Source organism: Bos indicus, chromosome 10, assembly GCF_029378745.1.
Source record: "Bos indicus isolate NIAB-ARS_2022 breed Sahiwal x Tharparkar chromosome 10, NIAB-ARS_B.indTharparkar_mat_pri_1.0, whole genome shotgun sequence".
Classification (NCBI taxonomy): domain Eukaryota; kingdom Metazoa; phylum Chordata; class Mammalia; order Artiodactyla; family Bovidae; genus Bos; species Bos indicus.
Window position 1 is genome coordinate 84,763,510 of NC_091769.1, and position 12,163 is coordinate 84,775,672.

The 12,163-nt window shown below is 43.3% G+C and overlaps 1 protein-coding gene across 6 annotated transcripts in view; it reads right to left on the reverse strand.

Annotated features, from left to right (window-relative positions):
• HEATR4 (HEAT repeat containing 4) overlaps positions 1-12,163 on the reverse strand; it is a 48,161-nt gene that overhangs the window by 26,559 nt on the left and 9,439 nt on the right. For all 6 annotated transcript variants that reach the window (XR_011568995.1, XR_011568996.1, XM_070797837.1 and 3 more), the window contains 5 exons: positions 11,629-11,819; positions 10,241-10,381; positions 6,027-6,230; positions 4,092-4,235; positions 387-566 (listed from right to left, as the gene is read on the reverse strand). Coding sequence is in view for 4 of the 6 variants with exons in the window: in XM_070797837.1 (XP_070653938.1) it covers positions 387-566; positions 4,092-4,235; positions 6,027-6,230; positions 10,241-10,381; positions 11,629-11,819 (860 nt within the window). In the remaining 2 variants the exon portion in view is untranslated. The remainder of the gene's footprint in view (positions 1-386; positions 567-4,091; positions 4,236-6,026; positions 6,231-10,240; positions 10,382-11,628; positions 11,820-12,163) is intronic.

Below are 12,163 nucleotides of genomic sequence, written 5' to 3' on the forward strand. Positions count from 1 at the left end.
GTACCAGAGCCTATCAACACCAGAGAGAACCTTTTGCTGGTATTACACCAACAATGCATTTGGACATTAATGTAAGTGAATGTGCAAAAATGGAACCATGATGTGTTCAAGTGGGTTTTTAATTTTTAGAACGTATTCTTTAATCTTGTTACATTATCTTTTCAATTGAAAAATCTAACAGGAAAGGGGACATGGTTTAGTCAAATGCATCTGTGACACGGTTAGCCCAGGTACCACTCGGTGGCAGTGTACCTGTCTTGTAAAGTACCTGGGAGGAAGAAATCCTCTTATCTAAAATAAATGTATGACGGCGGAGAGGAAGGGATCAGGAAAAGCTGATGGTGAGATGTTCTTTCTTTACCCCATATTTCCAGGTCGTTACTCACCCTTCAGAAGGACAGTCTGCATGATTTCCTGGGCAAGAGGATTATGTGACTGTATGGCATACTGGCATACTGCTGCTGCCATCCGCACATTGGCATTCTTGTCACAAAGAGCAGCCATTAGCGGGGGCTGTAGAACCTCTGGCAAGTCCTGAATAGATAAGGCTTTCATAGTTTCCTTGTCTGTGATCAAAAGAGAGCCAGTAAGAGGGTGTTAGCTAGCTAGTCCCTTTGCTTTTCTCTAAAACACAGCTTTTCCCGTAGCCACATGGGGGCCATTTCAGCCTCAGTTGCAGATGCTTACTGCTACTTAATTAGAATTTAGCTGAACCCCTACAATGGGTGGGATTTTAAGGCTAACTTTTGTGCTGGGTATTCCTGTTCTCACATCTTTATCATCTGGTCTCTGCAGAGCTGTATTCAGGCCAAATGAATATGTTTCCTGCTAGGCTATGGTGACTATTACCATGAGTTTTAGTGATGAAAATCAATTTTTGTAATTTTAGTAATAATAGCAAATATATTTAGGTAGTACTTTGCCACTTGATAGTGCTTCGTATTCATTATCTCATTTAGTCTTCTAACCCTCACTGAAGCAGGCAAGGCAGGTATTACTGTGGAGCTCACCTGAAACGTGTTTTTCAGGAATCCTTTTAGGTTTAACTAAATAGCCTCACTGGAGAAGGCAATGCACCCCACTCCAGTACTCTTGCCTGGAGAATCTCAGGGACGGGGGAGCCTGGTGGGCTTCCGTCAATGGGGTCGCACAGAGTCGGACACGACTGAAGCGACTTAGCAGCAGCAGCAAACAGCCTCACAAGACTATCATAGGCCATACATGCCACTAGTCTTCAGAAGGAAATGGGACGGGAACATAGTTTGCCCACAGGGAAGCATCAGGTGTTCCTTTTGGCAAGAGTTCTTGAGAATGGTTTGTCTAGCACTCTGGGGACAGCTCAGGAGCATCTATGCAGGCATAAGTCTTATGTTCCACCAGAGTTATTATCTCTTTTATATAACAACTCCATAGATGTAATTCCAGGGTCCTCAAAGGTCCTGCCTTGATAAGTCACAGCATTCCTGGGAGCCTGGAGGATGGTATCTCCTTCAGGCATGTATGTTTAACGTGTAGTTCTTGCCAGTACAAATGTCATTTAGCAGTCAGGGTTCATTTTCATCATAAGCTATGCGGCCTGTGAAGATAATTTCTGTCCTTACCAGGTTATCGGGGCAACAGGTAGGCATTTAACTAAAGCTCATTTCTCAAGTAGAAGGGGAAAGTGTTGTGTTAACTTTTTGTCCACAACTATCCTCCCATTTTTAGTATGAAGTTCAGAGAGGATAAGTGACTTCCCAAGATGCAGCAGAGCAAGACGTATAGCTAAGATTTTATATAAAATTTCTCATTTGTCCTTTTTACCACTACTGTAAGCCACTATGCCATATGTTTAGAAAGGGCAAGATGAAATATGTGCCTGTGAGGGGATCAGATGGAAGTCAATTGAGTATTTCAAGAAATAATGAGTAAGATGATATTCTTTGGGAAGATGTGGGGAGGAAACAAGACAAATCAAAATCTCAACACCCAGGAAAGGGATCACATGAAAGGGAAAGACAAAGGTGTTCTTTGTATGTGGAGATCTGGAGATAAAGTAATATCTCTTCCCACCTATGGAAGGTTTTCTCTATGCCAGGCACTAATATATATCACCCCACTTAATACTCAAGAAAATAAGCAGTTAAAAAATGTGTATGTGTGGAAGCATGGGCTTCCCAGGGGCTACAGTGGTAAAGAATCCTCTTGCCAGTATGGGAGATGCAGGTTCAATCCCTGGGTCAGGAAGATCCCCTGGAGTAGGAAGTGGCAACCCACTCCAGTATTCTTGCCTGGAGAATCCCTTACTGCTATGTTGAAAAAATTAAATTAAAAATTTAAATTAAAAAAATTAAATTAAAATTACTGCTATGTTGAAACATGAGTATATTATGGACAGAGGACCCTGGTGGGCTACAGTCCACAGGGTCGCAAAGAGTCGAATGTGACTGAGCACGTGTGTGGAAGTGTATAGCAGGGGGGTGGGGCAAGGGACGACTCCCTGGAGGAGGTGACATCTTAGCTGAAAGTTGAGGGGCATGTATAGAAGTTGATCAGGTCAAGAGAGAGATAAAATTTCCTAGCAGGGGGAGCAACAGATTTGAAAAGCTGGCGTTTAAATGCTCATACCTGGAACTCAGTAGACTGGAAATAAGTGAAAAGAAACCTTAAAAACTTGGCAATTTTGTAGAGATAAAATTAGTCCCCACCTCTAAGAAGTTCCTTGCCTGGTAGAGATAGCAGAAAAGTAAACAGACAATTATGACAGAATGATAAATATAAGGACAGAATAATATTAGGATGCTACCAGCAGCAGAGAAGGAAAAAATGTCAGCCCAGGGTATACACAAAAGGTGGTATCTGAGAGGGCACTTGGGGGTTAGTAAGAGTCAGTGGGTTTTATGTCTTTTTAATAGCATTTTATAGTTTCTGTCATCTGAGTCCTGTGTCTTGTTAAACCAGCTCCTCGGTAGATTATAGTTCTAGCTCTTGTAGATGGGAAATGTTCCTTTTTTAACTGTTTATCGCTAGCAAAGAAAAATGCTATTGACATTTCTTTTTCAAAAGGTTATACAGCCATTGGGGAAAATGGCCAAGTTTTTAATTCATTTTACAAAACTAGTAAAAACTAGTTAACAAAACTTAACAAAAATAGTGTAAATAAACACAAAATTACCAATTTCATTTACAAATATATTAAAACATTTTAAAATAAGAACAAATCAAATCCAGTGGAGTAATAAGAGAATGATCCATTAGGATTTATTCTAAGATTTTAACACTAGAATTCGTTATAACCACAAATTAAAGGAGAAAAAACTAGAAAATGGCTGGTAAAATTCAACACTCATTTTTGTAATAAATAGAAAAACCTACATATATGTTGTCATGTGTTTGTAAAAGCACAGAAAGTTGTAGAATGCCAAACTAAACATTGTATACCCTGGAAATGGCATGGGGTGGGACTGGAGCTGGGAGGTGGGTTGGAAGGAACCTCTTTTTAAACTCCTCTGTGTTGACTGATAATGACACTTTGTATTTCTTTTGTAATAAAAATAAATGTTTATGAAAGCAGAATCCATAGAATCTATTGGTCAATTAGTTGTGGGGAGAGGAAGGACTTTTGTCCAGGTTGACTCCCAGGGTTCTGACTCAAACTGGCTGGGTTATGGGGCTGCTGGTTGCTATGTGGGATGTGAGGAGGGGTCTGATGGCAAGAGTGATGAGTTTAGTTTGGGACATGTTGAGTTTGAGACTGTAAAGAAGGACTAAATTGCAGTCGGGAGAAAAGTGTGTGCATACACATACATATATACATATTCTCTTTGGTTATTATGAATGGGATCTCTCAAGGCAGAACAATGTGAACTTGCTTGTGAACTACTAAGCATCCAAGGGTGATGAAATTAGTGCAAAAAAGCACTAGATCAAAAGTCAGGCATTTTAAACTCATCTCTGTTGCTGAGAAGTTGTGTATATTCAGGCCAGTCTCTGGGTCTTTGTTTCCATTTTGTGATATAATCTCAGATAAGCTCCAAGGTCCCCGCCAGTTCAAAACTTCTATGGTTCTATGGATTGCTTATATTCTCGAGCAGTCCCGCTGTGGCTCTTACCGGAGTCCCCTTGACTGATGGCAGCACGGGGCCGTTCTAAAGCAGCTGTGGCACAAGTGACGATGGCTTGGATCCGGACGTCATCGTGGATGTCCACCAAGCTCTGCAGCAGGCCCTCAATGGTCTTATGGTGCCACTCGATGACTACACCACAGGAGGAGAATTAGAAGAGGACCACTTAGGGTTAGATATTGTGTTACAGACAGGTGACAAGAAGGCCCCTTCCCCTAGGACAATCCAAGCACAACAGCGCAGAAGCATAAAGGGCCCCACAGATGCCACCCTGAGGAAGTTATTTCTTTGATGCTCCCTGAGTCTTCTTAAGGGAGTGTTAGTCACTCAGTCGTGCCTGACTCTTTGTGACCCCATGGACTGCAGCCCACCAGACTCCTCTGTCCATGAGACTTTCCAGGCAAGGATACTGGAGTGGGTTGCCATTTCCTTCTCCAGGGCATCTTCCCAACCCAGGGATCGAACCCGGGTCTCCTGCACTGTAGGCAGATTCTTTACCAACTGAGCTGAATCTTCTTAGGTATTAATAACTCTCAAACAAAACTCCTCCCAATCCCATCCTGTATTCTATCTTTTTTGTTTGTTTAAATAATTTCTTTCTTTCTTTTTTTTTTTTCCTCACTGCATGGCTTATGGAATCTTAATTCCCTGACCAGGGACCGAACCTGGGTCCACAGCAGTGAAAGCCTGAGTCTGAACCACTAGACCACCAGGGAATTCCCATAAATAACTCTTCATTGTTATCATCTGGAAAATGGAACAATAAGACAGTGATCAAGGGTACTTTGCCCTCTTTATAGGGGCTTCCCAGGTGATGCTAGTGGTAAAGAATCTGCCTGTCAATGCAGGAGGCACAAGAGACACGCGGGTTTGATCCCTGGGTGGGGAAGGTCCCGGAGGCTAGCCTGGCAACCCACTCCAGTACTCCTGCTTGGAAAATTCCATGGATAGAGGAGCCTGGTGGGCTAGAGTTCATGGGGTCACAAAGAGACATGACCAAACACAGCATGTGAAAGTGAAAGTCACTGAGTCGTGTCCAACCCTTTGCCACCCCATGGACTATACAGTCCATGGAATTCTCCAGGCCAGAATACTGGGCTGGGTAGCCTTTCCCTTCTCCAGAGGACCTCCCCAACCCAGGGATCAAACCCAGGTGTCCTGCATTGCGGGGAGATTCTTTACGAGCTGAGCCACAAGCAGAGCTACACTTTTTATAGGCGTGAGCTTTTGTTTCAGTGCTCCCATCACCTGTAGGTGCTCCCTACTGGTAGTTTTTACTCAGAATCTCTTTTTCAACCTTTTTGTTTATCTGAACCAGTTTACGTGATGGATCACCTCTTCTTTCCTGTACTAACTAAACTAGTTTTTCACGTTCTGAAAGCCAGCAGCCCTTGAGTCCTCAAATCTTGCAGTGTTCGACAGTCCTTGTTGGGCCCTTCCTTTGCTCCAGGCACATTATTCTGGGATCTGTGAAGGCAAAGTAAATGTGTGCTAATTCCAAATTTACAAATGAATTTTGGAGAGCCAACTGCAGTTTCTTTTGATCACTGCTTTTCCATTGCTTGGGCAGCATATTTACCCTTTTTTTCATGCATCATGTATTGAGTGTGACATTTCAGGGGTCAGTAAGACAGGGTCTCTGCCTGTGAAGAGTTCTCTGGGTAGTGAGTTTCCACAAATTACTGGTGTAGAACCTGCCCATGTGAAAAGCATCCAGATAAATGCAACTGCCATTGTATGAAAAGCTCTTACCTAGTCTAGCCTTGATGAGGCAACCAGATTTTTATTCTTTCATAAGAGACGGATGGATTTTCAAAGATTGAGAAATACTTGGCCAAGGTGAGAACTTCTTCCTTCAAAAATCACTGCTATGTCAGGACAATCAGCCCCACCCCCCCGCCCCTGCACCCCTCCTTCACTCACTTAGAGCCCAGGCCATCTTCCATTCCTGCAGCATCCTTCGCAGGACCACCAGTTCCCAAGACACATTCTCCTTCAGTGACTCTGCTTGCTTCTTCAGTTTCCTGGTCTTCACAGACATGTCCTTCTCACCCACCTTCAGCAGCAGATCCTTGGCCGGTGTGGGCAAAGCTGTCCAGCGCATGGCTCCTTTCACAGGCTTGCAAGCTGTGCAGGGCAACAGTATGAGGTATTATGCCCATTGCTCTGGGCCTGAGTTCCCAGCCAGCATCACATGCCTATTCCTAGCTAGCACCAATGCAAAACAAAACAGTCAAGAGCCAGCTTTCCTGTGATTATGTAGAAAACTGGGTACAAGTCCCATTGGGAGTCATGACAGGTGGTGACTACAGACATGATAAAGCCATGATGATGGGTGGAGAAATGTAGGGAAGAAAAGATAAGGTACATACAAACCTTTATATATGTTTAAGAAATCTTTAGGAACATAAATATATTTATATGTAATAAGATTTGCTCATAAAACTCAATATTTGATATATTGTCATTAAAAGTAGGATATAATTGGCCATTAATTCCTAATGTCTTGTTTCCTTTTTAGTGTTCCTAATTTGGGAGGAGGAGTGGGATAATAAGCTACTAAGGGTTTACAAGCAAACACCCTCTTCCAACAACACAAGAGATGACGCTACACATGAACATCACCAGATGGTCAATACTGAAATCATATTGATTACATTCTTTACAGCCAAAGATGGAAAAGCTCTATACAGTCAGTAAAAACAAGACTGGGAGCTGACTGTGGCTCAGATCATGAACTCTTTATTGCAAAATTCAAGAACTGAAGAAAGTAGGGAGACCATTAGACCATTCAGGTACGACCTAAATCAAATCCCTTATGATTATACAGTGGAAGTGCCAAATAGATTCAAGAGATTAGATCTGATAGAGTGCCTGAGGAACTATGGACAGAGGTTTGTAACACTGTACAGGAGGCAGTGATCAAGACCATACCCAAGAAAAAGAAATGTAAAAAAGCAAAATGGTTGTCTGAGGAGGGCTTACAAATAGCTGAGAAAAGAAGAGAAGCTAAAGGCAAAGGAGAAAAGGAAAGATATACCCATTTGAATGCAGAATTCCAAAGAATAGCAAGGACAGCTAAGAAAGCGTTCCTCACTGATCAGTGCAAAGAAATAGAGGAAAACAATAGCATGGGAAAGACTAGAGATCCCTTCAAGAAAATTAGAGATACCAAGGGAAAATTTCATGCAAAGATGGGCACAATAAAGGTATGGACCCAACAGAAGCAGAAGATATTAAGAAGAGGTGGCAAGAATACACAAAGAACTATACAAAAAAGATCTTCATGACCCAGATAAACATGATGATGTGATCACTCACTTAGAACCAGACATTCTGGAATGGGAAGTCAAGTGGGCCTTAGGAAGCATCATTACGAACAAAGCTAGTGGAGGTGATGGAATTCCAGTTGAGCTATTTCAAATTCTAAAATATGATGCTGTGAAAGTGCTGCACTCAACATGCCAGCAAATTTGGAAAACTCAGCAGTGGCCACAGGACTGGAAAAGGCATTTTCATTCCAATCCCAAAGAAAAGCAATGTCAAAGAATGTTCAAACTACTGCACAATTGCACCCATCTCACACGCTAGCAAAGTAATGCTCAAAATTCTTCAAGTGAGGCTTCAACAGTACAAGAATCAAGAACTTCCAGATGTTCAAGCTGGTCTCAGAAAAGGCAGAGGAACCAGAGATCAAATTGCCAACATCTGCTGGATCATCAAAAAAGCAAGAGAGTTCCAGAAAAACATCTATTTCTGCTTTATTGACTACGCCAAAGCCTTTGACTGTGTGGATCCAACAAACTGTGGAAAATTCTTCAAGAGATGGGAATACCAGACCACCTGACCTGCCTCCTGAGAAATCTGTACACAGGTCAAGAAGGAACAGTTAAAACTGGACATTGAACAACAGACTGGTTCCAAATTGGGAAAAGAGTACATCAAGGCTGTATACTATCACCCTGCTTATTTAACTTCTATGCAGAGTACATCTGGAGAAGGCAATGGCACCCCACTCTAGTACTTTGCCTGGAAAATCCCATGGATGCAGGAGCCTGGTAAGCTGAAGTCCATGGGGTCGCTAAGAGTCGGACACGACTGAGTGACTTCACTTTCACTTTTCACTTTCATGCATTGGTGAAGGAAATGGCAACCCACTCCAGTGTTCTTGCCTGGAGAATCCCAGGGACGGGGGAGCCTGGTGGCTGCCGTCTATGGGGTCACACAGAGTTGGACATGACTGAACTGACTTAGCAGCAGCAGCAGCAGCAGAGTACATCATGTGAAATGGCGGGCTGGATGAAGCACAAGCTGGAACCGAGATTTCTGGGAAAAATATCAATAACCTCAGGTATGCTGATGACACCACCCTTATGGCAGAAAGCAAATAAGCTCTAAAGAGTCTCTTGATGAAAGTGAAAGAGGAGAGTAAAAAGTTGGCTTAAAACTCAACATTCAGAAAACTAAGATCATAGCATCATGGCAAATAGATGGGGAAACAATAGAAACTGTGAGAGACTATTTTCTTAGGCTCCAAAATCACTGCAGATGGTGACTGCAGCCATTAAATTAAAAGATGCTTGCTCCTTGGAAAAAAAGCTATGACCAACCTAGACACTATATTAAAAAGCAGAGACATTATTTTGCTGACCAAGGTCCATCTAGTCAAAGCTACATTTTCCAATAGTCATGTATGGATGTGAGAGTTGGACTACAAAGAAAGCTGAGCGCTGAAGAATTGATGCTTTTGAACTGTGGTGTTGAAGACTCTTGAGAGTCCCTTGGACTGCAAGGGGATCAAAGCAGTCAGTCCTAAAGGAAAGTAGTCAATCCCAAAGGAAATTAGTCCTGAATATTCACTGGAAGGACTGAAGCTGAAGCTGAAACTTCGGTACTTTGAGTACTTGATGTGAAGGGCTGACTCATTAGAAAAGACCCTGATGCTGGGAAAGACTGAAGGCAGGAAGAGAAGGGGACGACAGAGGATGAGATGGTTGGATGGCATCACTGACTCGATGCATATGAGTTTGAGCAAGATCTGGGAGTTGGTGATGGACAGGGAAGCCTGGTGTGCTGCAGTCCATGGGGTTGCAAAGAGTCAGACACGACTGAACTGACTGAACTGAGGGGTTTACAAGTGCCTTGCTGTATAATTGATTAGTGTCTCAGTTTTTTGTTGTTGTTGTTGCTTTTTTGGCCATGCCTGGCAGCATGTAGGATCATGGGTCCCCAAACTTGGATGGAACCTGGCCCCCTGCAATAGAAGCATGGAGTCTTAACCACTGGACCACCAAGAAAGTCCCTAGTGTCTCAGTTTTAATGAGGCAGCTGTAGCCCTGGAAGGTGACTTGCCAAGATCCAATCCAAGGCTTTGCTACATGCTTTCATCACCACTTTATAATGGTAGCCCTCAACAAGAAGGAGGGTGTATGTGTGAGTTTGGTAGAAACTGCCTACACCTGCCATCATTAGCACCTTGTCTACTCTTGTGGCTGTTTCCTGTAGAGCCAAGCAACACGAGAGACAGGTTAGGGGCTGGTGGGAAAAAGAATGGGTCACTACTACTGCTAGTCCCTGCATACAGGGGGCCCATCTGAAGAGACACTGCCAAGAAAAGAGTCATGGGCAATGGAGATATAGTCTCTTGGAGGATGGGCACTTTTGTTTCAGAAGTTGATTTCTTGATTAACTCCTTTCCCTCTTCCTCACCTAACATACAGAATGAAGAATGATATACTCATGAAATAGAAATTTAAAACACCAGTTGACCCTAGGGCCTGAAGCAGGTATGGGCCTGAGAATGGAGTGGGAGGGTAGAGCGCTACATCAGAAGTTTAATGTACTTCCTTTGGAACTATTAGGCCAGATCTGTCTTGTTAGTGATTACTGGCCCTAAACTGCTTGGTTATACTTAAGTTCTTGGTTAACCGCTTGGTTATACTTAATTTCAGCTGTTTGGGCCACAGAGGCTTTTCCTTGTTATAGTTAATATCTTATAATCTTATGAGATGATTCTTAGTTAGTTGGGAGGGACTCCCCTAGATGCTGATGGTGTCCCCACCTGCAGGAAAGGGACCTTAAAGAAACAGGCCCACTTCCATCTTTACTCCCATTATCAGTACCAGCTTCCTGCTTACTTGATTCAGGAACTGGCTGAGAAGTCCACCTTTCTGGGGTTTCAGGGAAGACCTTATATAACTGCTTGATGTATCCATTGAGATTTTCCAGGAGAATTTGGTCTCTCTTTGCACCAATCTGGTGGACGATCTGAACTTCATCTGTGAACAGATAAAGAAATAATGAGTCCTTAGAACCCCCTCCTCCTCTCTTCCTGGGTTTTTGGTCACCAGGATCAGACCGAATTTCCTTTTATTTCCCCCAAAAAATTCCATTTAAAAAACCAAATCAAATACAAAATGATCTAATTTCATATGAAGTTTTAAAATGCTAAATAAAAATTATTGCATGTTGATATATACATGGATGGCAAACTATAAGTAAAGCAAGGTAGTGGGTATGCCTGGTTAATGGGGACGATGGAGAAAGGATTCAGCAAGAAGCACACAGGAGACCCAGTTTCCTTTTGCCCTACTCTAGCCTCTGGTACTCATGGCTACTGTGCTCCGGGGACATCCCTTGAAGGTGACTGTTGCTTGGAAGTATGAGCTGGTGGCCTCAAAATGGCCCAGAAACCAAGTCAGAACCTAACTTACAGGTATTGTCCCCTGTGAAAAGCTAGACACTAATGAAGATTTCCCTAATTCATCTCTCAGCAGTCATAAATACCTTCATCTGAATAATTTTGTTAAATACTTTAAGAAGACTTTCAGTTGAAAGCAGTTTAGGAACAAGATGGGGGTAGGGAAGAAGAAACAACTTGGAGCATGTGGGCCTAGACTGTGTATCCCGGAAGCCCAGGCATCTAAAAGCTAGTGGGACAGATGGGGAAGCTGGTGGGCACTGCGTGAGAAGCACTATATAGTTCCCATCTCTTTGAAGAGCATTTTAGTTGATATTGTTTTACAAATAAGGTACATGAGGCTCACAGGGATTATAATTTGCTGAAGGTTAGGAGGAGGGGGCTAAGCCAGGATTTAAACTCAGATCTCCAAAGTCTAGGATTTTTCTTTGAACACAGCACCTCAGTGGGGGAATAATCTCAGTGAGAGAAGGGATAAGGGTGTGCAGAGAAGAGGTAGGTTGTTCCCAAAGCCACATCTTGCTTGCTCTGCCATCCTACCCTCCACTACCTCCTCAGTAAGCATGAGGGGAAGAAGAAGAAGCATAAGAGATGGGGAAGAAGAAGTCCCGTCCCCATTGGATACCTACTCCCTATCCCCACCGTCCATCCCCCTACCCCCTGCCCAAAACCTTCCCATGTTAGTTAATCAGGAGATGTTCCCATGAACACCTGGTTCATCCAGGGCCTCTCATCCACATCCATGACGCCTCCAGCTCCCTGCTACCTTCCACCTCCCTGCTCCATGTCCCCTCAGCCCCGACTACAGGACCCCAGCTCCATTACCGAAATAAATCTCCTGTTCAAAGGTGTTGTCTGTGGAGTAAGCAAACTTTCCAGCTCGGGGATTCACCTGTCGAACGTGGCTCTGGCTTGGGGGCTTGTAGAGGCTCCCCTTTTCATCTATTTCCTCAGCCGTCTTATTCATGCCAGGCATGGTTTCAGCTATCTGCACTTGCGGCAAGTAATTTGGCAGTCTTGGAAGGATTGAGAGGGGGAGAAAGGGAGGACAGGTAGCTTTAAAATCGGTGCCCTTAGAGGGTGCCTGGACTTGGGGAAGGGAGCCCACCTCCTCCATGACCTCACTTTATCTCTCATGTGTGGTTGTTCAGTGGACAGACTGTAAGCTCTTTAAAGGATAGGTCCCAGCTGTCTCATTTACGTTGTATTCCCAGCACTTCGCAGAGTGCCTGGAAAGTAGTGGGAGTGCAATGTGTATTTGTGCAATAAATGAAGGAATAAATATTGCCACTTATTATTTTTTTTTTTTTGGCCACTTATTTTTTAGCTCACTTCTAGGAATCAGGGCTGTTACAGCTCC